A 25,028-nucleotide genomic window follows, 5' to 3' on the forward strand; every position below is an offset into this window, starting at 1 on the left:
AGCTTTTCCCAGAGGGTAGTGAATCTGTGGAATTTGCTGCCTATTGAAGCAGTGGAGGCGACCTCAGTAAATATATTTAAGGGACAAGGTTGTATAGGTTTTTACATAGTAGGGGAATTAAGGGATACGGGGAAAAGGCAGGTCGGTGGAGATGAGCCCATCATCAGATCAGCCATGATCTCATTGAATGGTGAAGCAGGCTCGATGGGCCGGGTGGCCAACTTTTGCTCCTATTTCTTATGTATCAATAGGGTTTTTGTCTATTTGTAAATATACAGGGCAATCCCCCAAAAGAATACATTTTACCAACAGGCTTCAAATGCCTGAGTCGATACACAAACTGTGACTGAGCAAAAGAAAATGAAACATTAATACCACAATAGAATTGCTATTCTTCTTTCCTACTGATTTTTGGTAATTTGGTGCCAATCCATTAGTGAAGAATAGTTTCCAACGACAATAAACATTTGTCCAATATAAAGTTCATAACAAATACTCCACAAAGCTGTACACAGTGTTGATTTATTTTGTTACTTACAAACAGAACAGGCTTTCACTAATATTTCTCCAACAGGCCACGTTTATGTTTTTTTGTCCCGGCCTTTTTTTTTGTCAGATATGGAGGCTGTGCAGTCACAATTCCATGTCACGATCTTTGTAACAACTGCGGCAAGTGTAAGCCTGCTGCACAATATATTCCCTGTTGAAAATAGAATTATTCCTTTCCAAATTTTCCAAAGTCCAACAAAAGTCTACATTATCCAGTAGTTCAACAAAAAAAAAACTGGATATTGTCTATATTAAGAATTATTAAGAATCAAAACTAAATAGGAGTCAATGAATAAAACAGTTCTTTAAAAAAAAAGATAGCTGAAAACATTAACACTGAAAAACAGGACTGGCAATGAAATTTTTAAGAAAATGCTTGAAAATAACAACATTCTTCCTCCATTTGTGTCATCAGCACTTGTCATCTGCCTGACATACAAATAATCGAATTCAACAAATGACAGAACAGATAAATGCATTCAGCGTACAAATATTCAAGTTCATTAAATAAGCCTCTTTTCAAAGCAAAGAATTTATGGGCATTGATCCAGCGGGAGTCAAATGTGCAGTGAACTCACCCAAACAGGCACTTTAAAATACAAGGCCACAGAGTGCTACATGCACCAACTGTGCTTGCCATAAAAGGGCACCGCCATGACATCCCACCTACAAGTTTTTCTAGCGAGTTAGGCCATCAGAAGTGTGTTAAAGGAAACATGTTGACCTGTTAAGCAAATGGGTTTATTAGATGACATCAGTGGAGAATCCGGAAAAGATTTTTTTCCTATTTGAGATGGTACAAGTGAAGCTACATCCAGGGCAAGGAAGCCAGATTTAATGTTCATATAGCAAACAAGATGCATCCTTAATTCAGAGCTATAAATGAGTGTATTTCAATCAATTATTCCAGATGTTGAAGACATTCAAACATTGTGTCAATACAAATGTCATAATTTTTATCACAATACACATGTGGTGGACAAACTCGAGGTTACGCGGCAGCTAGAGGACGTAAAAGGCAGTGGACACTGCACGACCTGCAGATTTTCTTGATGAACTCATTTTTACTTTTGTGTTTCCTCCAATTCAATAAAAACCCAGGTGTGTCAATAATTTGCTTGCTACACAGTGGTAAAATCCACTTGATGCTCACCGCAACCTCAGCGCGTTCAAAAAATTTGAAGTCACGTACAAGCAAGACACATTGGTACAACTTGCAAGGGAACAATGTATTCGAGGCTTTAGAATTAAATCCTTCACATCATTTTGTATTTTCACCAACCCCACCCTTCTATTTAATGCTAACAGAAATCTGAAGGAACAGTAATGCTTCTTTGCTATGGCAACTGCATATAAATAATCCAAGGTTGACTTTGCACACCAGATTCAGAATGAGAATTTTTTTTTACCTTAACCAACGGGAGCCACTGATACTCCAGGACATTTTGCTGTATGACAGCAAACACGGACAGAGAAAAAGGCAAAATGCTGGTATTCAGGATGATCCCTTTAAAATCTTTATACATTTATTCTTCCAAACCATAATCCTGATTTTGAAACAGTTGTATTTGCATAGTGCATCCATTTGGTACATCTATTTACAAAATGATACAACCCTAATTTTACATCCATGTAAACAGCTATTTTTTTTAAAAAATAAAGCATTCTTGCTTGTGCTTTGTTTTAAATCAAGGCAACTTTACAATAATGAAGGACCTGAATCTTTTGTTTAACAATAGATGTTATAGGGGGAGGCAAAGGAAGTTTTCAATTAAAAACAGGTTTCATTCTGGCCGAGCATTAAAATAATTACTATAAAATTCAATTTAGTTTTTCATAATCTATATTATATTCTATGTTTAAAAAAATCCAGTTTAGTCTTCCACTCTTCTCCTTCAGTCACATTGTGCTGATTGATACAGAAGTTGAAACATGTTTGTGTCTGGACCGTTTCAGTGTGGCGATGTGTACAAGACCAGCAGGCACAGCGCAGCCACAATGAAGCAACAAAATGGAGAAACAAACATGCAATTTGATATCATCTGATCCTTCTTCTGAGCACATTCACCTGGGTCGTACCTCTGTGGGGAAGAAGAAATCTTCCGTCATAATAGGAAATGCAAAAACTGATTAACACGTGAGCTTTCTGAAATGACCCATGCGGTTCTGCTCCAGGCATAGTGTTCTGACAGACTACCATTTCTGGCTAAACCTTATCCAGGATAACTACAGCACAGGCGACGTTGCCACCTCGGCAACCTCTACGAGCAATCCATCTCGCCGCTGCTCCCCTACCCTCTCCCCAAAGCCCTGCAACCTGCTTTCATGATTTATATAGTTTTCCCCTGTGCACTGCTACCCTGGCAAAGCATTCCAGACACTAACCACTTGGTGCATAGAAGGAGTTTTCCCTCAAACAGTTTTTGCTTCTTCAGGTAATCATCTTCATTCTATCTTCCCTGCCTCTTGGTCTTTCCAGCAATGAGAATGAATTCTCTCTATCCACTCTGCCTGGACTGTTCATGAATTTAAACAGCTCCAAGATCCCTTTGCAACATTTGTTCCAAGATGAGCAAATCCAACATTTCCATTCTATCCACAAAAATTTTCCTTATATCCTCCACATTAGTTTTTTTTCCCTCTAGGGAACATCCTATCTGGAACACCTTTTAAGATGGAGCAACATTAAGATGTGAGAAGACTGCAGTTAAAGGATGAAAACCTTGACAAATGGAAAACATTGGGCTTAAATACAAATGACTGGTATCCAACGTTTCACTGCCCATTTCTGTACTTTAAGTAAACACTTAACAGAGACATTTACTGCAGACACTAACAATTAGATGATGGAAACTCACATTAACGTGTATTGGACCATCATTAAAAAGTCTTGAAAATTTCCAGATCCTTAGGAGGCACAGATGGAATTTTTTTCCATTCACTTTCTGGGTAGGTTTCGAAATTTGATGTATCCCCATCATGAGATAATTTCGGTACTATTGGTGGCTGGAACAGAAAATGGACCCTTTCAGGAATGGACACTTTAAGGTAAGTCACATTAGACAGAAAAAAATCTCAGGCTGTATGTGATGTCATGTATGCACTCTGACAAAAAAATCTGATCAAGATTTTATCCTCTGCAGGTAATGGATGATTCCAGCACAGAATTTTTAAAATTACTTTCTATGTCCTTACTTATACCTTAATAAACATTAAAATAGATTTTTTGGTTATCCCTTTGCTGTTTGATATCTTCCATAAGGAGCGAAACACTTGAAGAAAGGCTCAGGCCCGAAATGCCAGTAATATTTCTTGACCTCCTATGGACGATGCAAGACTGACCGAGTTCCTTCAGCATTTACTGGATATCTTGCATAAAAACAGTTAGGAAGAAAACTCAGATAATCTGGCATGCTTGAAACTTTGTTTAATAGACTCCAATCAGTGAATGCTGGTAACAAATCTCTCTCCCTCATAATCACATTCCTCAAGGATGTGTAGTCAAAAAAGTGGAAAGGTTTTGGAATGAACTGAGTTTATTATTAGGGCAAATTATGAAGATAAAGATACCAAAGGATCCAAGAATATTTTCAATTGGAAATATTTATGAAAAGGATATAAAAATGAAATTGGACAAATACCAATAATTTTTTTTTTAAGTATTGCAACAGCAACTGCAAAGAAATGTATAGCGATATAGAAAGATGATAGAGAAGTGTTATTAAGTTGATGGTATAATGAGATGCAAAATTATATACCTTTGGAAAAAATTACGTATAGTTTAAGGAATCGAGTTGAACATTTTTATAGTATTTGGAAACCATCTATGGATTTTTTGAAACTTTATTTATTCGTTCAAAAAACAAATAATATATGACATATACAGCAATTAAGCATGAACATGAACTCTTTTTATATATATATAAAAAAAGGAAAAAGAAAAGAACCCCCCCTTCAGCCAACTCTCCTAAGGAGAGCCATAAAAAAGACTATTAAAAAAAAGTTAAATATACATATTAAAATCTAATCAATATAAATTGAAATGTAAATATTCTGAGTATAACAGCCATTTATTAATAAAAAAATTATAATTATCATGTGAAACATATGTAATTTTTTTCCATTATTAAACAATATTTCATCTCATTATGCCATCTATTAATATCAATCATATTTGTATCTTTCCACGTACTAGCAATACATTTTTTCGCTATGGATAAAGCCAAATATACAAAAGCAAGCTGGAACTTATCTAATCCCAAGCCTATCCCAAACTACCCAATAAAAATACTGTTGGATCTAAAACTACTTTAATCTTATACAGATATTCTAAAAACGATTGTATTTTCTTCCAAAAAGATTGTGTATGTATACATAACCAAACAGCATGAAAAACAGTTCCAACCATATCACCACATCTAAAACACAAATCTGATTCATGAAAACCATATTTTTTTAAGTGTCAAATATAATTGACGTAAAAAATTGTAATTAATCATTGTGTAACGTGCATTTATCAATCTAGTTACACTATCATAACAGATATCTAACCAATCCTCTTCGGAAAAAGTAAAACCAATATTCGCTTCCCATTTAATTTTAGATCTATCCCAACCCTTTTTATCCATACCATCCTGTAATATTTGATACATAAATGAAATATAACCCTTCTCTGGTACCTTCATAAGAAAAGTCTCAAATTTAGTCATTTTAGGTAAAATCATCTCTCTACCAAACATTTTACCAAAGATCGAATTTGATAATAAAGAGTTCTTATCTATACCAAAATCTTCCCTCATCTGATTAAAAAATAAAAACTTACCCTCTTTAAAACAATCTCCCAAATTTTTCTCACCTTTAAATCTCCAATGAAATAAACTTTGATTATGTATTGAAAAAGAAATAAGTTGATTATTATACAATGGAGTCAAAACCAATTTAACCCTAGAACCTATCATTTTATTTTTCTTTATCCATAACTTCATTAAATGTTTAAAAAGGCAACATCAATTTTCATTTTCTTAATATACGCCAAGACTTAATCGGACTATTTAATCCTCGAACATTAAAAGTAGCAAACCTCAACTTCGACATATCTATTATTACTAAATACCAATAATATCTTTATATAAAAACTCAAATCAACGTATATAGGCCCTCCAATAGAAAAAGAATCACAAATTAAAAACTAACTAAAATGAAAATTTAAAAAATAAAGACAAAAACAAGAAAATCCCCCCCCCCAAAAATAACTACCAAAAGGTAGTAATCCCCTAAACAAAAATTGGGTGTTGGTCACCCACCAGTGGCTGATGACTAGTAAAGAACTTAGTGCAAATCTCCCCCTCCCCAGCCAAACGATCAGTAACATTCAAGTATAATAATAACAAAAGAAAAAATAAAATAAGAAAATTCTTCTTTTCATCCAAAAGACTCCAGTCTCGAAGATCCCATTTCAGAAGGAGGTGGACTCTTTCCATTCCCATTTTTCCCATTTCTGCCATTTCTTCTGTTTCCAGAACTACCAGACTTTTCTTTAGGAGATAATGATGGTCTACGTCTTTGTCCTCTTATATCTGGCAATGAATCAGCAAAATCATTGCTTCACAATCAGTTTCAAAAAACCGAAATTGATAGTCTCCGTAAAACACCTTCAACACTGCAGGGTAATGAAAAGTAGACTTATAACCTTTACGCCACAAAACTTATTTAACTGGATTGAATTGACGTCGACGTTGAATGACATCTTGACTCAGATCAGGATTTTAAAAAACTCTGCTATTCTGAATCAATAATGGGGTTTGTCGTTGTCTCGCATTTTGTACTGCTAGTTGAAATATTGCTTCTCTATCCAAATAACTCAAACATCAAATTATTACCGGTCTCGGGGGTTGACCAGCTGAGGGTGTTCTTCTTAAAGCTCTATGGGCTCTTTCCAGTGCCAATCCCCAAGAGAAAAATTCTTGCCCTAATATTTGCAGAATCCAGTCTTTAAAAAAACGAAGAGGGTCTTGTCCTTCTATACCTTCTGTAAACCAACAATTTTCACATTATTCCTTCTGCTTTGATTTTCCAAATAATCTATTTTTCTTTCTAGCTCCTTCTCACGATCTCCTAATTCTATGACTGATTTTTCCACCTTCAACACTTTTCTGTGTTAGAAGTCACTTGTTGTTTACAGTCCAAAAAAGTAGTCTGAATTTTTTTAAATTCTTCATAAGATGCATCCACACGTGTCTTAACCATATTTAATTCTGAACTCATACCAGCATTCATTTGAGCTGTCAACAAATCCATTCCAGGTTTTATATCAGCTTGAATAACTGCATTCATTTGCATACATTGTGAATCAGTAAATCTCAGCTCTGCTCTCTCTGACATGGTGACAGAACAAGTTAACTGCAGCTCCTGCTCCAATTCAAGAGAAGGCATTTAAAAAGTTTTACTGCGGGTCTGGACTCCCACCGACGGCATCCCGACTTCCTCAGGGGGTCGCCGCTGGTCTCCCCCCACATCTTGTTGTTTTCTCATCAATTCGCAAAAAAAAAAAAAAAAAAATGATTTCTTCAGGTTGTAATGCTGCCTGATGCATTTCCTTTTCAGCCTCCACAGGCGATCCTTGGGATTTAGGCAATGAAGAAATTGAGCCTGGGACTGTTTCAAGTCATCTAGGCCCCAAATCTTCAACACTTCGAAAATGTATCTTCTTTTGGACTTGAGATTTAGTCTTTTTACCATCAGTTGCCATAATAATTCCTTAATACTTTAAACTAATATTAAAAAAGTTTAAACTTGGAAACAAAGGGTTAAAAAATGGGTATTTAAAAATCTGGCCAGAGAGGTTGAGATTGCACGTCTAGACTCTACGCCATCTTGCCACACCCCCCCCCCCATCTATGGATTTTATGGATAATTTTACATCCACCTCTTCTATCTTATCCACTCCTCTTAAGTAGTAAATTTTAATAACAATTAATGATATGCTAATATTATTGTATATTAAATGATAGGTGTTTCCTTCTTACTTTTGGGTGGGAGAGGTGATGGGGATAAAAATATAAAAGTTTTTTTTGTACCATTGGCTATGGATATTTGATTAATGTTTTATTGCTTTTTTTTCCTGAAACAATTAAATATTTTTTTTTAAAAAGGTGTACTCAATCTATGCTCCCTCTACACCCATGTGAAATACTGTCCCAAATCCACCTTCAAATTTGTTAACCACATTCAGGGGCCGGGTATTAAACAACAATGGGACAGAACACAGGAAAGAGGGTAAAAGTACAGTATGAGGGTGCCAAGGTAACCTCTCTCTCAGCACCTCTCAAATAAAGGAGATGATTGTTGACTTAGTGCAGGGGACAGAGTGCACATCCCTGTACACATCAATGGTGCTGAGGTTATCGGAGTAGATAGCCTTGAGTTCTTGGAATTAATCATCTCCAATGACCTGACCTTGGACATGATCACAAGATACAGGAGTAGAAGCAGGCCCATTGGCCCATCCTGCCTGCTCCGCCATTCTCTCATGAGCTGATCCAGCCTCCCACTCAATCCTACTCCCTGGTCTTCTCCCCATAACCCTTGATGCTCTGACTAATCAAATAACTGTCAATCACTGCCTTAAACATAGTCAAGCATGTGGTCATGATGGTTAAGATAGCACACCGATGCCTCCACTTAGACGAAGGAAGTTTGACATGTCCCCGCTTGTCCATCATCATTTTCTACAGATGCCCTACCAAAACCACATTTGCTGGGTACAACACAGAGTGGTACGGGAGTTTGCTCTGCTAAAGATCAGAAGCAGCTACAGAATTGACACAAATGTCCGTCCCCTCCACGGTCACGGTCTACCTCCCGCTGCCAAAGGCAGGCAACATACAAGAGGACATCATAACTTGGACACACTGTCTTCACCCTCCTCCCATCTGGGAGGAAGCTCAAGAATGTGAAAGCATGAACCAACAGGCTTTTAAACAAATTTTTTTCCCCACCATTCAGGTTCCTGAATGAACCTCACAGTGCTACTGTGCATAGGAGCAAATCATCTCCCTTTTAATTGTAATCCTCTAATCTGTGAATCATGCTCTTAATAGCTGCATGAATGTTAAACTGCTTCAATTCTGGGAGTGATGGACGATCAGATTTCCGTACTGTCGACGCCATTTCCAATAATACCAAGAATGGGTGTCAGGTTCATTGGATGTTTCTTCAAAACCTTTTATTTTCTCCACATACAGCGCCCTCCATAATGTTTGGGTCAAAGACACTTTTTTTCTTTATTTACCCCTCATTCACAGTTTTAAATTTGTAGTCAAACAATTCAGATATGATGGAAGTGCACATTCCAGATTTTATTCAAGGTTATTTGTATACATTTTGGCCTGACCATGTAGAAATGACAGCAATTTTTATACCTAGTTCCCTCATTTTAGTGCTCTGTGATATTTGGGGCATGGCAATGGTATTTCCAAGAAAGTGGTCATGTTTAGTAATTTGTTGCATATCCCTTGTACGCACTGACTGCTTGAAGTCTGTGATCACCAGGTGCTGAGTATCTTCTCTCCTGATGCTCTGCCAGGCCTTTACCGCAGCCATCTTCAGCTTCTGTTTGTTTTGGGGGATTGTCCCTTAAGTTTTCTCTTCAGCATATGGAAGGAATGCTCAATTGGATTTACCATTCAACAATCTTCCAGTTGTTAGCTTTGAAAAACTTAGGAGTATGTTTGGGATCATTGTTTTGCTGTAGGATGAAGCACTGTCCAATGAGTTTGGAGGCAATTGCTCGAGCTTGAGCAGAGATTCTGTACATCTCAGAACTCATCTAGCTACTGCCATCAGCAGTTACAACATAAGTGCGCCAGTAGCTGTGGCAGCCATACATACCCAGGCCAAAACATCCCCACCACCAGGCTTCACAGTTGAGGTGGCATGCCTCGGATCTTGGGCAGTTCCTTTACACCTCCACATTTTTCTCTTGCCTTCACTCTGATCAGTTTAATCTTGGTCTCATCTGTCCACAAAGCCTTTTTCCAGAATTCTGCAGGCTCTTAAATATTTCTGGGCAAACTGTAGCCAAGCCAACCTGTTTCAGTAGCTCACTAGTGGTTTGCATCTTGCATTGTAGCCTCTGTATTTCTCTTCAAGAAATCTTCTGCGAGCAGTCGTCATTGACATATCCAGTTGGTTTTGGTAATCCTAAGGTTTAAGCGATGTCTCTTACTGAGGCTTCTTTGACTTTCAATGACACAACTTTAGTCCTTGTGTTGAAAAATGACAACTACAGACTCCCAAAGTGATTAAAAGCATAGAAGCAAGCTTAGCCTTCTTATATCTGCACCATTTAAGAAATGAAACATATCCGAGTCCTCTCAAACATCTATCCCAAATATTATGGTGCCCTGAAATGGGGAAACTATGTGTTAAAAAAAATTGTCATTGCTACATGGTCAAACGAAAATGCAGACAAATAACCTTGAATAAAATCTAAAATTTGCACTTTACTCACATGTGAATTGTTTGATTACAAATTTAAAACTGTGGAGTGCAGAGGCAAATAAAGAAAAATAAAAGCATCTTTGTCCAAGACATTTGAGGAGGGCATTGTAATTGTATAATATGTTTTTGTAAGGAGATATGTGGGATGATTTTTTTTTAAATAGAGAGTGATATGTTCCTTGAATGAAAAGCCAAGGAAGCAAATAGTAGCATTAAAAGAGGCAGTTAGACACATGAACATGCAGGGAATGAAAGGGTATAGATGCAAGAAGGGCCTGAGGGGCAACTTTTTCACTCAAAGGGTAGTTCGTATCTGGAGAGAGTTGCCAGAGGAAGTTATGGAAGTGAGTACAATTTATAATGCTCAAAGGATCAATTGTTAGCAAAAGCGGAGAAGAAAATGGAGCAAATGACAAACCTAGAATGCCAATTCAGTCAGCATGGATGGAGGGCTGATGGGCCTGTTCCATGTTGTGTGACTTCATGTGCTGGCAGAAGAGATTTAGTTTAATTTGCCATTGTGTTTGGAACACATATTGTGGGTCACAAGGCCCTGTGCTGCACTGTTTCACATTTCAAAGGGTCCAGTGAGTTTAAACATAGCAGGAAATATACAAATGGTTTGGCCCCCACATCCAGCTGACAGGCTGGACCTTAGCTCCAGCTCACCTGGACCTTGGACTTTGTCACTCTGCATCAATGACTGAGCCAGATGCCAAACCATCAGAATTTCTAAAAAATCCGATGCCAGATTATAATCTGATAATTATCAAGAGTGTTATTTGCCAGAGGCGCTTTCCGATGCATGTGAGGTGACACGTTCCACTGCCGCACAGCTCCAATAATTTGGGTTCTATCGTGACCTCTGGTAACTTTTTTTTAAATTTTATTTAAAATTTTATGACATGAATAAAATAAAAATTACATTTAAAGAAATAATAAAAAATAAGATAATAAAAATTAGAATACTACATCATTAAACTATACAAATTAACTCCCCCGATAATTATAACACAACATTAATCATCTAATTTAAAATTAGTCCAACCCTCCCCCCCAAAATAAAGAGTGAAGAATTAATTAACAATATTGTAAATAAAATAGAAAAAAACCCACTTACAAAAAAAAGGATTAAACTTAACAACAAAAAAAATATCAATATTAAAATAATACCCTTAAACATATATTTAAATCAAACATAATACATGTATTTAACAAATGAAATCCACTTTAAAATTAAGTTCAAATATTAAAATCATATATCAACCACATATCTGTTATACAAAAAATCATAATTAATAATACATAAATACAGAATTTCCATTAATACCAAGTTTCCTTTATAATTCATCGAGAGAACAAAAACATCCCTTAGAAAAACAATCAGATAAACTTTTTATTCCCTTCCCCTCCCCTTATATAAAAAAAAGAAAAAAAAGAAAAAATTCAAACTCTTATAAAATTCTCCATATTCTTCATTTATAACATCTTCAAAATTCTCTATCGAAATTAACTTAATTTTATTAAACTCTTCTCCCTCAATATATTTGTACTTAATTTTCTTCTTTTTCTTCTTATCACCTTTCCCCTCATCTTCCTCTTCATCTAATTCAACATCCTCAATTTTTGACTTATTATCTTCTGTGACATCATCCTCTTAAAAAAAGAAAGAAAAAAGAGAAAAAAACCCACCCCCAAAAAAAGAGAAAAAAAAAGGAGAAAAGAAAACCTCCTAATTCCCTCTCAATTACAATCAGAAAACAAAAAGAGTTAAAAAAAAGTTATTTATTAAAAAAAAATAATAAAAAAAACCTTCACTTCTTAACCCAAAAATTAAAAAGAAAAAAAAAAGCAGGTTGGAGGTCACAACTACCTCCTCCTGTTTAAACCGCCCAAAGCGGTAACTCCCCCAAAATATTGGGTGTGAGATAACTCACAGGTAGCTGATGACTTCTGGAAACTAGTGCCCACCCAGTTCTCTCTATCATCATTATTTAAACTATTTAAACTCTTCTCAAAAAAAAAGATGAAAGATTTATTTTTTTAAATCAACGTTACCACTTCGGTCACCATTGCTTCCATTTCTTTTAAAAAAACTGGATCCCACCTTACATCTCTACTCTCTTTGGAGACCTTGAAGGACTACATCGTTCCTGCATGATTGGTAGAGACTGAGCAAAGTCCATAACCTCTTTAGGATTGTCAAAGAACTTTGGCTAATTTCCATCCTAAAAAATCTTCAGTACCACAGAATACCTGAATGTTGCCTTATGTCTTTTTTTCCACAACCATTCTTTCACAGAATTAAATTTGCGTCGTTGAAACATAATTTCTTGACTCAAATCTTGATAGAAGAAAACAGGATTATTCTGAACCATCAAAGGAGATCTATTTTGCTGGGCATTTCTAATAGCCGTACGTAAAATTGTCTCTCTGTCACAATAGTTTAAACAATGGATCAAAACAGATCTTGGATTCTGTCCTGAAAAAGATTTTCTTCTTAAAACTCTATAAGCACATTCCAGTATTAAACCTTCAGGGAATTTATCCTGTCCTAACACTCGTGGAATCCATTCAGTAAAAAATTTTCTTGGATCTGGTCCTTCTATGCCTTCTGGCAAACCAACAATTTTCACGTTGTTCCGTCTAGATTGATTCTCCAAATAATCAACCTTTTTTGCTAAATTTTTATTTTGGATCTGCAATGTTTCAATTATTCTATTTTCATCTTGCAGTTGATCCTGTGCATCGACTAAACCTTGATCACACATTTCAAATCTTTCAATGGTTTCAAGCTTAAAAGCTCCATTAATGACTTCCGCCATCGCATTAATCTTGGAAATAAACAGGTTCACAAAATTAGCTAAGTGACTCGATACAGAATATATCTTATCTTCAAGATCCTTAACAGACATTTCAACAGAAGTAGATTCAGGCATAATGGGGTCTTGCTGTTCCTTAAAGACCACAGGATCTTCTGTCCCTTCTCTTAATTTAGTATCTTTTCTAGCAGTTTGACTTTGTATAAAAATCCCTCTCAAAGTCCCCCCAGCAATGCCAGGAGACTGAAGATCAGGGTTATCTTTAAGCCAAATCTCTTTAATCATCTTCACTGAATCGATGTCTGGAAAAACCGTTGTAATTGAAGATGCATTTTGCAGCGCCACCACTGTAGCAGTCGAATGACAACTCTTTAACTCTCCAGCTGGTGGCGCCCCAGCTGATTCAACTGTCAAAGTCTCAGTAACAGCACTCACAGTGGCCATTGTGTGAAATACTGGCACCCGTCCAGCTCTTTGGTCTGAAAGCTGTTGAGTGCGACCTTCAGAGAGCCTCACCGGCTTAAAACGAAGCTTCAATGCCGAACTCTGCACGTCCTCCTCTGGATCCATTCTACGTTGAGACCTGGCTTCTTGTAAACAAGTAGGCTCAGATAATTTCGGAAAATGTAGTTTTTTAACAGCCTGTTGATGTTTTCTTTTACCTTTTTTTTTGCATATAAACCATTAGGCACTAATCCAACACCTCTTATTATTTATAAACTTTTAAAAGAACTTTAACGGGCACTTAAAGACAAAACAATAAATCAGAGTCAGGAGAGGTCTGGAAGGCACGTCTGTTCCCTACGCCATCTTGCCACGCCCCCCACCTCTGGTAACTTTGAAGAGTTTACACATTCTCCCTGTGACTGCCTGGGTTTCCCCCCAGGGCCTCTAGTTTCCTCTTATATCTGAAAGTCATGCTGGCAAGTTAACTGATCTAAACGTTGGTGGGTTGGAGGTAAAATCAGGAGGGTTGACAAGTAAAACAGGCTGCAGGTGCTGGCCGTTTCGTCCTGAAATTAGGCATTGATTCCTTTGGCAGAATGGCTTCCCGTGTTGAAAAAAAAAAGATTTATTATTAAAGCAAATAAATGACTCCAATTGAGAGAATTACTTTCTGAAAAAGAGTTCCAATTCATTTTGAAGAACTTTTGTTTGATGAATTTTGACAAGTTGCCAGAGCAAAAGTGCTAACCAAAGGCTAATTCATGCAATGGCCTTTTGCTTCAATGTGCCCTCACAACCACTGCAATAAATTTATAATCTGCACCATGCCATTAACTCCACTGCCCCGATAGCAATTCATCCTGGAACCCAAGACCAAATTGTTGCTATAACAAGGGAAGATTGGAAAACACAAAGAAAGCTAGAGGGATAAAACAGTTTCAATGATCATGAATAACATTTCAACAAATCGCAAGTGTTAAAAACGCTCAGCAAGTTTACAGGATTCAGAAATAGAACATTTGCAAGAAAGGACTTCTGAGATACTTTCAAGGATGACAATGGGACATGAGAACTGGATTAAGGTTCAATTTCTTGAGCCGGTTCCAGACTTGAACTGGGTCATATCTGAACCATTTAATCCCTTTTAATCATTTTGCCAGGTGCTTATCCTCTATAGAATTCTGTCCCTCCTTCAGTGTTGGACAGGTTGGAAACAGGCAATTTGGTGCACCACAGCCATGCCAACCAGTGGCACCCATCTTTGGCCCATAGCTTTTAGTGCCTGCGAGCTTCAAATGCTTGTCCAGACACCTCTTGAATGGGATTAGCAACTCTGCTTCTTCCACTCTTTCCAGCAGTATTTACCACTCTTTGGGTGAAAATGATTCTTCTCTTATCCCTTCTAAAATTCTTAGTCCTTACCCTAAATCTGTGTCCTCTAGTATTTTGTGAGGGGCTTCGCCGGGCAATGCACATGGCGACTGTTTGCCATACACCAGACAAAACCTGAGGTATATTATATTTTTAATATATTGTTACGTGAACTTTTTATTCACCTCCAAAAAAAAAATCTTGCAGCTTACTCAATTTATACTCCTTAAATTTTATATTTCAGTCATGGTGCCTCTTAACCACCTCTGTTCAGGGAAAACAGACCCTGCTTCTCAAGTCCAGCCTACCAACTTAAATGCACCATCTCAGACCACCTCCTGGTCATCACCTCTGCAACTTCTCCAGCACTATCACATTGCTTCCATCTTAGATCTTGAAAATATCAATCGATCCAGTTGTCACAACCTTTTGAAGATGATTCCACTTTTCTACTCCACTCTTAAGGAGGTCACTTTGGAGAGACAATAATTTTAAAATTATGATCTAATGTTCAAAACCCCATGAGAGGAAACAGTTTCTCTATTTCTATCTCATCCAATCCTTTTTTAAAAAAAAAAATCAGATTAAACACCTTGATTAGATCATTCAAGTCATGGAAATACATGAAATGGGCAGCACGGTTAACGTAGTGGTTAGTGCAACCCTATTACAGAGCCAGCGACCTGGGTTCAAATCCTGTGCTGTCTATAAGGAATTTGTATGTTCTTTCTGTGTCTGTGGTGTAGGTTTTCTCTGGGTCTTCTGGTTTCCTCCCAGCCTTCAAAATATACTGGGTTTCTAATCCAATTGGATGTTTGGGTCGGATTGGGTCATGGGTCAGAAAGGCCTTTTACCGTGCTGTGTGTCTAATTTTTTTTTAAAAACAGAACATCGGAAATACTCAGCAGATCAAGAAAATAGAAGCCTGACACACCATTCGATATGATCACGTCTGATCTAAAATTGTCAATCGTGGCCGCATATGTGACGTAAGAAACCACTGACTGAACTAAAACGGAATCCATGGAGAGAGGGCAAAAAAAGGAGATAGGTGGAAATCCTGAGGAGCTGAGGTTTGTAGGACAGCATTTTGTATTTTTATTTCAGATTTCTAACATTTTTATTTGAGTGCCAGATGAATACTTAACAAGTTTTGGTCTTGAAGCAGATTAACTTCCCTTATCATTCTGGAGAATCTCTGTTGAATGTATGATAAGACAATAATATTTTCTAGAGATTCAGTGTCCAAGCCCAATAAATCGACATGATACAATAATCAATTCTTCATTTTTAATTTCCAAGTAGTTTAACAGAAAGTCAAACACAGAAAAGAACCCAATACATCAGAACTCAAATGAATTCTTTACTGACAAAATAATAGGAATATGGGGTAAAATTCAACAATCATCTATTGAATTATATTTAAATGTTTACACAAATTGTAATTTTTCAAAGCCAGGATGAGTAGCTTTTATATGCAGATTTGAAAAACAGCCATATTCGAGGGGGGGGGGGGGCGAGGGGGCGGCAGATGACACACGTAATCAAAATTTGACAGGAACACATGGATATTACAGATGGTTATTATTTTGGCACTACACCAGGATCATAGAGGTTGAAAGTTCATATATCATCAGTAGTATTTGAAACAAAATTCAATAAATTTAAATACTGTCAAGACTGGGGCAATGAAAGTTGTCAGACTATGGCAACTGGTTCATTGCAGCGAAGTGGGAAGAAAACCTGCATTTTTAGTACAATGCTCAAGTCCTCTTCAGAAGATTTGATCACACTTATTCATGCAAGACTGCTTTTACAATCAGAACAGCTTGAAAGCCAATTTAGAACCATAGAACAATATAGCACAGAAACAGCACCCCACCCCACCCCCAAACCCCGGCCCTTCTAGACTCCTGAAACATTTTTTGCCTAGCCGCACTGACCTGCACTCCGTACCTCTCTCATCCATAGTCCTAAGCAAATTCTTCGTAAATGCTAAGATTGTGCTCGCATTCACCACCTCAGCTGGCAGCACGTTCCTCACTCCCGCCACACTCTGTGTGAAGAAGTTCCCCCATATGTTCCCCCTAAACTTTTCCCCTTTATTCTTAATCCATGTCCTCTGGTTTGTATCTCACCTACTTTCAGTGCAAAAAGCCTATCTACATTTATTCTGTCTATCTCCTTCATAATTTTAAATACCTCTATCAAATCTCCCTTCATTCTTGTACGCTCCAGGGAATAAAGTCCTAACCTGTTTAATCTTTCCCTGTAACTCAGTTCCTGAAGTCCGGGCAACATCCTGCTAAATCTTCTCCGCACTCTTTCTATCTTAGTGATATCTTTCCTGTAGTTCGGAGACCAAAACTGCACACAATACCCCAAATTTGACCTCACCAAGAACTTATCTTTCCCCCCCAATAACTATCAGGCATAAGACATTTGAGCAGAAACAGGCTGTTCAGCCACCAAGTCTTCACCGCCATTCAATCTTAGATCATTGCTGATCCATTCTGCCATTCAGCCCCACTCTCCGTCCTTCACCCCATAACCCTTGATGCCCTGATTAATCAAGAACTCTGTCTTAAACACACCCAATGACAACATATTCCACAGATTCACTGCATCTCTATTATAACTTCAATCCTGAAGTTGTGCTCTCTTGTCCCGGACTCTTCCAACATGGGAGATGACTTTCTGTCCATGACTTTCAACATACGAAATGTTTCAATGAGATCCCCACTCCTTCTCCTAAATTCCCATGAGTACAGGCCGAACCATCAAACTCACCTCAAAATCATCCTTGTGAACCTCCTCTGAACCTTCTCAAACATCAGCACAAACCTTCTAAAATGAGGAGCCCAAAACTGCCCACAATACCCCACATGAGGTCTCACCAGTGCTTGAAAAATCCTCAACATCACATCCCTGCTCTTATAGTCTATTCCTCTTGAAATGAATGCCAGCATTGCATTTGCCTTTTCAACCTGTAAGCTTACCTTCAGGGTATCCTGCACAAGAACTGCAAGCTCCCTTTAGATCTGGGTATTTTCAATTTTCTACCCATGTAGAAAATAGTCTGTCCATTTATTTCTTTTACCAAAGTGCATGAGCATACATATTCCAACAGGCATTTCTTTTGCAGCTTCTCCGCCTATTCTCTTAGTCTGTCCAAGTCCAAATGCAGCATTCCTGTTTCCTCAACACTACTTGCTCCTCCACCGATCCTCATATCATCTACAAACCTGGCCACAAAGCCATTAATTCCATAATCTAATCATTGCTATCAAACATAAAAAAAAGCAGCTCCATCACTGACCACAATTGGACACCACAAACAACTGGCATCCAACCAGAATATGATCCCTGTATTCCAACTCTCTGCTTCCTGCTAATCAGCCAATGCTCTACCCACACCAGTAAATATCCCTGCTAAATCATGGGCTCTTATTTTGTTAAGTAGCCTCATGTACGGCTCCTTGTTAGAGACCTTCTGAAAATCCAAATACACAACATCCATTGCCTCTCCTTCATCTAGCCTGCTTTTCATTACAAAGAATTCCAATAGTTTTGTCAAGTAAGATTTTCTATTTAGGAAACCATGTTGACTTTGGCCTATCTTGTCATGTGGCTCCATAACCTCTTCCTTAACGATCCATGTCAATTTTGAACTTCCAAGTACGGCCCTAATCATAACACTACTCTAAGGCCAACAAAGATCTACTTACACCACTGACTTACCATATTTTTGCATTACTGCAATTAGGAACATTTATCTATTTAACCTTTTATATTAATTTTCTTTCATTTTTTTTCTCATAGTGCATTATGCTAATTTAAATTTAGATTTGCTTGCTAGTTCCTTTTAAGTATGCGTAGCTACAGAATGCAAGGATTTGTACATGACAAACTCATTTCTGTAATGATTTTAATCCTATTTAGCCATGATTTAGTAACCAACTTGAATCACAATTTAATTAAATAAAGATTGTTTCAAAAAGCAATTCATAAAGCAACTTTAATGAAATGAAATTGGCTCCAAATTAATTCAAAATGCAAAGAAAGCAAAATGCGAAGGAAGTTATATTTTAGTGTATGCAAGGTTTTTGAGAATGCCTGGACGTTGGACAAAATTTACTTGAAAAAGCTTTGCTACAAGTGAATGAACTAATACTCAAGTTTGCACAACAACTTTCCAGTGTTGCTGGATACCTCATCCTATCTGAAATGATATCTGAGCCTAACTAAATTTATTTTTTTTTTAATTTAAAAATTTTAAGTTTAGAAATTTAAACTTAAACACACAGCACAGTAACAGGCCTGTTCTGCCTGTGGGCCCGTGCCACCCAATTGACTTGCAAGCCCTGGTATGTTTTGAAGGGTGGGAGGAAACCCACACAGACACAGGGGAAAACATGCAAATTCCTTACAGTCAGTGCAGGGAACTTTGGTCCCAATCGCTGTCGAGGTAAAGGTGTTGCAACAATCGCTACACTAACCATTCCATCTGATGTCTAAAATGGGCAAGCCTGCATTAAAAATATGACGGGGTTTTCAAAACAGCCTTTTGGTTTGCAGTGGAATATTCAGATTTTTAAAAAAAAAACCAAACAGCAACAAATTATCCACTTTTTGTCAGTCGAATTAGACTTCAGATTTATTGTCATAGAGTACATACATGATATCACATACAACACCAGGATTCTTTTACCTTTGGGCGTGGCAGAATTACCACTAATTGGTAGTGCAAAAAAAAACTATACACTGTATACCATGTAAACAAATAAAGAACTGTGAACACATAATGAATGTCAACACACTGAAAAAGAGAGAGAATAAAAAAAAATAAAGTGCCCAAGTAAGAGTCCTTAGATGAGTCCCGGATTGAGTTTGTTGTTGAGAAGTCTGATAGTGGAGGGGTAGCAGTAGAATTAAATTTGCATATTTAAAATCAATATTTTTTCAAAAGTTATTACCTTCTTAAAAGGACCAGGATGTTCTTGCATAAATAATTAAGAATTACCATTCACAAGGATGACTGACAATATAAATTACAATTTCCATTTACTGAAGTTCAGATGCTTCAGGGAGCTCATTGCAATTGATCTATAATTTATAGCAATGTCACCAGCCACAAACTGTAAATTCGGTTACTAAACCAACCTCAATTTTATTCATCATTTCAAAACCTGGTTAATCATTATGAAGGCTTTTGGTTTCAAAGTCTTTGATGCAGTTCAAGAATATGGGGATGATTGTCAAGACTGTCACTCATCTCTAACAACACTGTAACTAACCACTCTGAGTACCTGTAAAAAATAACGTTGGCATAAACAAACATGACATACAATTTAATAAGTCAGCCACGATTGGCATATGGGAAAGTAGTTAGTTGTTTGTTTTTAATATTTAGCAAAAAAACACCACACTAAACTTTGTTTCAGAAATTGCAATTCACCTTTAGTTTTCTTTGTGGCACTGCTTCCCAGTCTACGTATTTGAACCATCTGTGTCGCTTAACATCATCTGATCCATTCTGAAATTGAAAGAGAAGGAGTTTTAGGCTACTTATTCCTCAAGGATTACACTTAGTTTCATTGAGGGAGTAAAAACACAATACTGCAGGCTTGGCTGGTTCATTGCACTCTGTGCTGGATCGATTTCAGTCATCATTTTGTTAGCTTACTCTTGAAAAATGAGCAAGGGGATACAACTTGATTACTCGTCACTGTTGAGTGAAACAAATCTTTCTATAATAAATATTACAAAACCTAAATGTTACCAGCAAATCCAAGGCTACTTGCTTACATGAAGGATGAACAAATAAATTGCTGAGAAGTATGGCTGAGTTCTGGGTATTAGGATCATTCTACAAGTCATTTAGTGAGAAGAGAGCAGTTTTCACATCGTCAGAATATTAAATCAAACAGACTGGACAGACGTCTTTAGTCAAACCCATCTGGTGAATTTACCCTGAATACCCACTTACCAATGGCACAGTAATAAAAGTCTTCCAATTCAGGTTAAGAATGGAGCACAATTTAAATCACTAGATTCAAACTAAATTCAAAGCACAATACTCCTTTGCATTTTAACGTACAACAGAACTGCCAAGTGTCAGTTAAGCTCAGTGGTGGGAATTTTGCTCAAATCTAAAGGTTTTCAGGTCAAAGAAACTTTCCAATACGAGAACTGTACATCATCTACTCCTTGCAGAATTTTCATGGTTTAAACTAAAGTTAGAAGGATTGAATTCAGAGAGGATATTTGTTTAATGCAATGTAATGCTTCAGATTTAAATAAAACGCTTGTTCATAAGGCTCCATCGTATAACACAGGATGTCCTAATTCATGTTTAGATTAGACAGCCGGCTTCATATTAATCTAACAGCATTCCGCATATAATTATGCAATTGGTGCTTAATAATTACAGTATGCTTGCTTATCAAAAAATCTGGAAGCAATTAACAAAATGAAAATAGCACAACAGAATTTAGATCAAATTCCTTGAATACAGTAGATCAATTTTGTTAATAGTTGAGAAGTGGATTCTGAGTGCTTTTACAAAACATCATCAACAGAACCTAAAAATGATCTTTCACTTCACAATTCTCCAGGATACCAGTTTTCCAATCACTAATCAAATGTTTAGCAGAGCAGTTAGCGGAACACCATTTCAGCGCCAATGGACCAGATTTGAACCCGCTGTGACCTGTAAGGAATTTCTAGGTTCTCCCTGTGACCTGCTAGGTTTTCCCTGGGTGCTCCAGTTTCCTCCCACCCTCCCAAAAAAGCATATGGTTGGTAGGTTAATTGGGAGGCCTGGGTCTCAAAGGCTGGAATTGGCTTCTACTCTTGAAAATACATTAAAAAAAAGCCTTGATTTTATTCACACCATCACATCTTTAGCGATCCAAGATCTTTATGGAATCTCCTCCCTAAATAATGCAGCTCCTTAAATCCTGACAATTATTTTGCAACATTACAGGTACTATATAGATACAAGTTCTTGTGGCTGATTCCATGTTCATTGTTATCTACATTGGAACATCTGGCATGATTTTCCTTTTTCTTCTTCTCCCCCTCTGTCCACTGTTTCTTTTCCTTTCTCTTAAGGTAGGGAGTGGCTATTTATAGACTCAATATGCATTTTAAGGATATAATTTTTTGTATATTTTACATTTTTGTATATACTTCATTAAGACTTTTTGTGTGTGATAGATATTATTTTATATTATGTATAGAGGGTGTTTTTCGAGGAGAAAGATTGTGGGGTTTTGAGTTAGGCCACAAACACTTCAAAACAGATCTTATTTGAAAATGCAAGAGTTATGCAGAAGATGGTGCCAACAAGTCAGCAAATACATTACACTCCTATGCTGGAGATTTTCACAAGGAGGTGCAAATGGAAGGGCGCATCTCAGAAAAATGATAAGATCTCTCATGAATTGATTTTGGGTGTCATTAAGCTGTTTTGGTGGCAGTTTGCTGTTCTAGGAAGGTCACGTTGTTTTTGCAAGCAGAGAAAGAGAGACTGCTGGTTTTCTGCAGTGACTTTTGGAAGCTTGTTTGAAACCCCATTTTGAAGATTGTCGTGAGTTCTGAGTTCAGCCTGTTCAAAGCCCTTGTGGTCCACACAAGAGGACATGCCTGGCTGTATAATGTTTTGCCTGAGATAAGGGAAACAGAAAAGGAACTCTATGGTAACCTGAAAGAAAGAAGTGATCACCTGGAAAACCCTGATAGGGCAAGTTTCTTCGGCAAGACACTGAAGTGGCTGATTGGAAGGAATCAGTTTGTGTCCAGTGAGCAACAAATCTCTCTCTGAAAACTGACAAGAATCTTCCTGAGTGCTAACCATTTACCTTTCAAGCACCAAAGCCTAGAGAAGATTCATAAATGTTAAATTCTGTGCACAGTATAAGAATTACCTGATACCAGTGAACTTAGAGGAGTGAGAAGTGAGATTGGACTGCGAATCAAAGAACTTTTCTGAACTTAGACACCCATGTGTGCTTAGAAGGGGGTTAAGTCAGGTTAAGTTAAATTAATAGTAATGTTAAAGTTTGATCCTGTTTTTATATATATAAAGAAAATTAAAAGTAATTTTGTTTACGAAACCATTTGTCTTGGTGAAATTCTATTGCTGCTGGGTTTTGGGGTCCTTCAGGCCTGAAACGTGTGTGGGTGTGAGTGTATTCTTTTCTTAAAAATTAAATAAAATATAACAAAAAAAGAACAAAAAAAGTCACAATGAAAACCAAATAAACTAACCCCAAAACAGCAGCTTTAATCAGTAGGAAACCTGATTTTGTTTGTTGTTAGAAAGTATTTTGATATTGGGTGATATCGTTGTTGATGCCAATAGCAAGACATAATCATAAGGAGTTGCGCTATCAATCTTACCACCAGTAGGATGAATAACTAGCAGGAGTGATAAAATCATCCCTTGCGGGATATAAATATTTCAGACAGGCGTTTGGAGTGCTGTATTTAAACTTGTTTGCTTTTAAATAATTCTTCAAATAGTTCAGGAGTTTTAAAAATAGTCAGTAACACTTATTTTGGTGGCCAAACTGTGGACATAAATCTTTGGCTTGGCTTCGCGGACGAAGATTTATGGAGGGGGTAAAAAGTCCACGTCAGCTGCAGGCTCGTTTGTGGCTGACAAGTCCGATGCGGGACAGGCAGACACGATTGCAGCGGTTGCAGGGGAAAATTGGTTGGTTGGGGTTGGGTGTTGGGTTTTTCCTCCTTTGCCTTTTGTCAGTGAGGTAGGCTCTGCGGTCTTCTTCAAAGGAGGTTGCTGCCTGCCAAACTGTGAGGCGCCAAGATGCACGGTTTGAGGCGATATCAGCCCACTGGCAGTGGTCAATGTGGCAGGCACCAAGAGATTTCTTTAGGCAGTCCTTGTACCTTTTCTTTGGTGCACCTCTGTCATGGTGGCCAGTGGAGAGCTCGCCATATAACACGATCTTGGGAAGGCGATGGTCCTCCATTCTGGAGACGTGACCCATCCAGCGCAGCTGGATCTTCAGCAGCGTGGACTCGATGCTGTCGACCTCTGCCATCTCGAGTACTTCGACGTTAGGGATGTAAGCGCTCCAATGGATGTTGAGGATGGAGCGGAGACAACGCTGGTGGAAGCGTTCTAGGAGCCGTAGGTGGTGCCGGTAGAGGACCCATGATTCGGAGCCGAACAGGAGTGTGGGTATGACAACGGCTCTGTATACGCTTATCTTTGTGAGGTTTTTCAGTTGGTTGTTTTTCCAGACTCTTTTGTGTAGTCTTCCAAAGGCGCTATTTGCCTTGGCGAGTCTGTTGTCTATCTCATTGTCGATCCTTGCATCTGATGAAATGGTGCAGCCGAGATAGGTAAACTGGTTGACCGTTTTGAGTTTTGTGTGCCCGATGGAGATGTGGGGGGGCTGGTAATCATGGTGGGGAGCTGGCTGATGGAGGACCTCAGTTTTCTTCAGGCTGACTTCCAGGCCAAACATTTTGGCAGTTTCCGCAAAGCAGGACGTCAAGCGCTGAAGAGCTGGCTCTGAATGGGCAACTAAAGCGGCATCGTCTGCAAAGAGTAGTTCACGGACAAGTTTCTCTTGTGTCTTGGTGTGAGCTTGCAGGCGCCTCAGATTGAAGAGACTGCCATCCGTGCAGTACCGGATGTAAACAGCGTCTTCATTGTTGGGGTCTTTCATGGCTTGTGGACATAAATACATTTATCAAATACAGCATGTTAAATCTTTGATCCAGATCTCCAACTTTTATTTAATTTCTCTGCACCCCAAGATGTGTTTTGAACTATGAGTGTGTCAGGTAAATCCCATTTCCAAGGGAACGCAAGGTGCTTGGTCCTAAATGAGTTGTGTTTGCAGCTGGAGTTGGGTGGAGGAACATAGTAGCAACCCACACATGGACATCTGGCTTTGCACCTTTTTGAGCAGCTCAGGGGAAGGGAAAGAAGGGGAAGGTAAAGCAGCTCAGTGAAGCGGGGAGAGAGATCAGCTCAGGGGAGTGGGAAGGGGGGGGGTGGGTGATGGCAGCGGCAGCTGAGGTGAGGGAAGTTGAGTGGAGGGGGCGCTTTGGGGTTGCCCCAAAAGGTTCGCTCTGTTGGTTGCCTGGTTCCACATTCATTGGTGGGTGAGTGGCCTGCCCCCTGGGACCATGACCGGGACAGCTGGCCACTGATGCACAGCTTGTCTCAGGCCCATCTTGAGGGTGAAGAGCAAGTTATTATTCCAGAGACAAAGTGATGCAGTTGATGATCGATTCCTGGTTATAACAACGTGGAGAAACTTCAGTTAAAAGCAGTCATTTCGCTGCCCAGTCACG

At 38.1% G+C, this 25,028-nt stretch overlaps 1 protein-coding gene across 5 annotated transcripts in view; it reads right to left on the reverse strand.

The window, feature by feature from the left end:
* Window positions 1-505: 505 nt before the first annotated feature.
* The window catches only part of prkx (protein kinase X-linked), a 185,041-nt gene continuing 160,518 nt past the window's right edge, over window positions 506-25,028 (reverse strand). The window contains exons 7-9 of one of the 5 annotated variants that reach the window (XM_069892057.1): window positions 20,149-20,226; window positions 3,408-3,555; window positions 506-700 (exon numbers count right to left, since the gene is read on the reverse strand). In XM_069892057.1, the coding sequence (XP_069748158.1) occupies window positions 3,430-3,555; window positions 20,149-20,226 (204 nt within the window). In that variant the 3' untranslated portion in view covers window positions 506-700; window positions 3,408-3,429. Of the gene's footprint in view, window positions 2,631-3,407; window positions 3,556-5,973; window positions 6,126-19,372; window positions 20,000-20,148; window positions 20,227-25,028 lie in introns of those variants that run through there. The other 4 variants (XM_069892056.1, XM_069892055.1, XM_069892059.1 and 1 more) reach the window with 4 other exon arrangements.

This window comes from Narcine bancroftii, chromosome 7 (genome assembly GCF_036971445.1).
Source record: "Narcine bancroftii isolate sNarBan1 chromosome 7, sNarBan1.hap1, whole genome shotgun sequence".
Lineage (NCBI taxonomy): Eukaryota > Metazoa > Chordata > Chondrichthyes > Torpediniformes > Narcinidae > Narcine > Narcine bancroftii.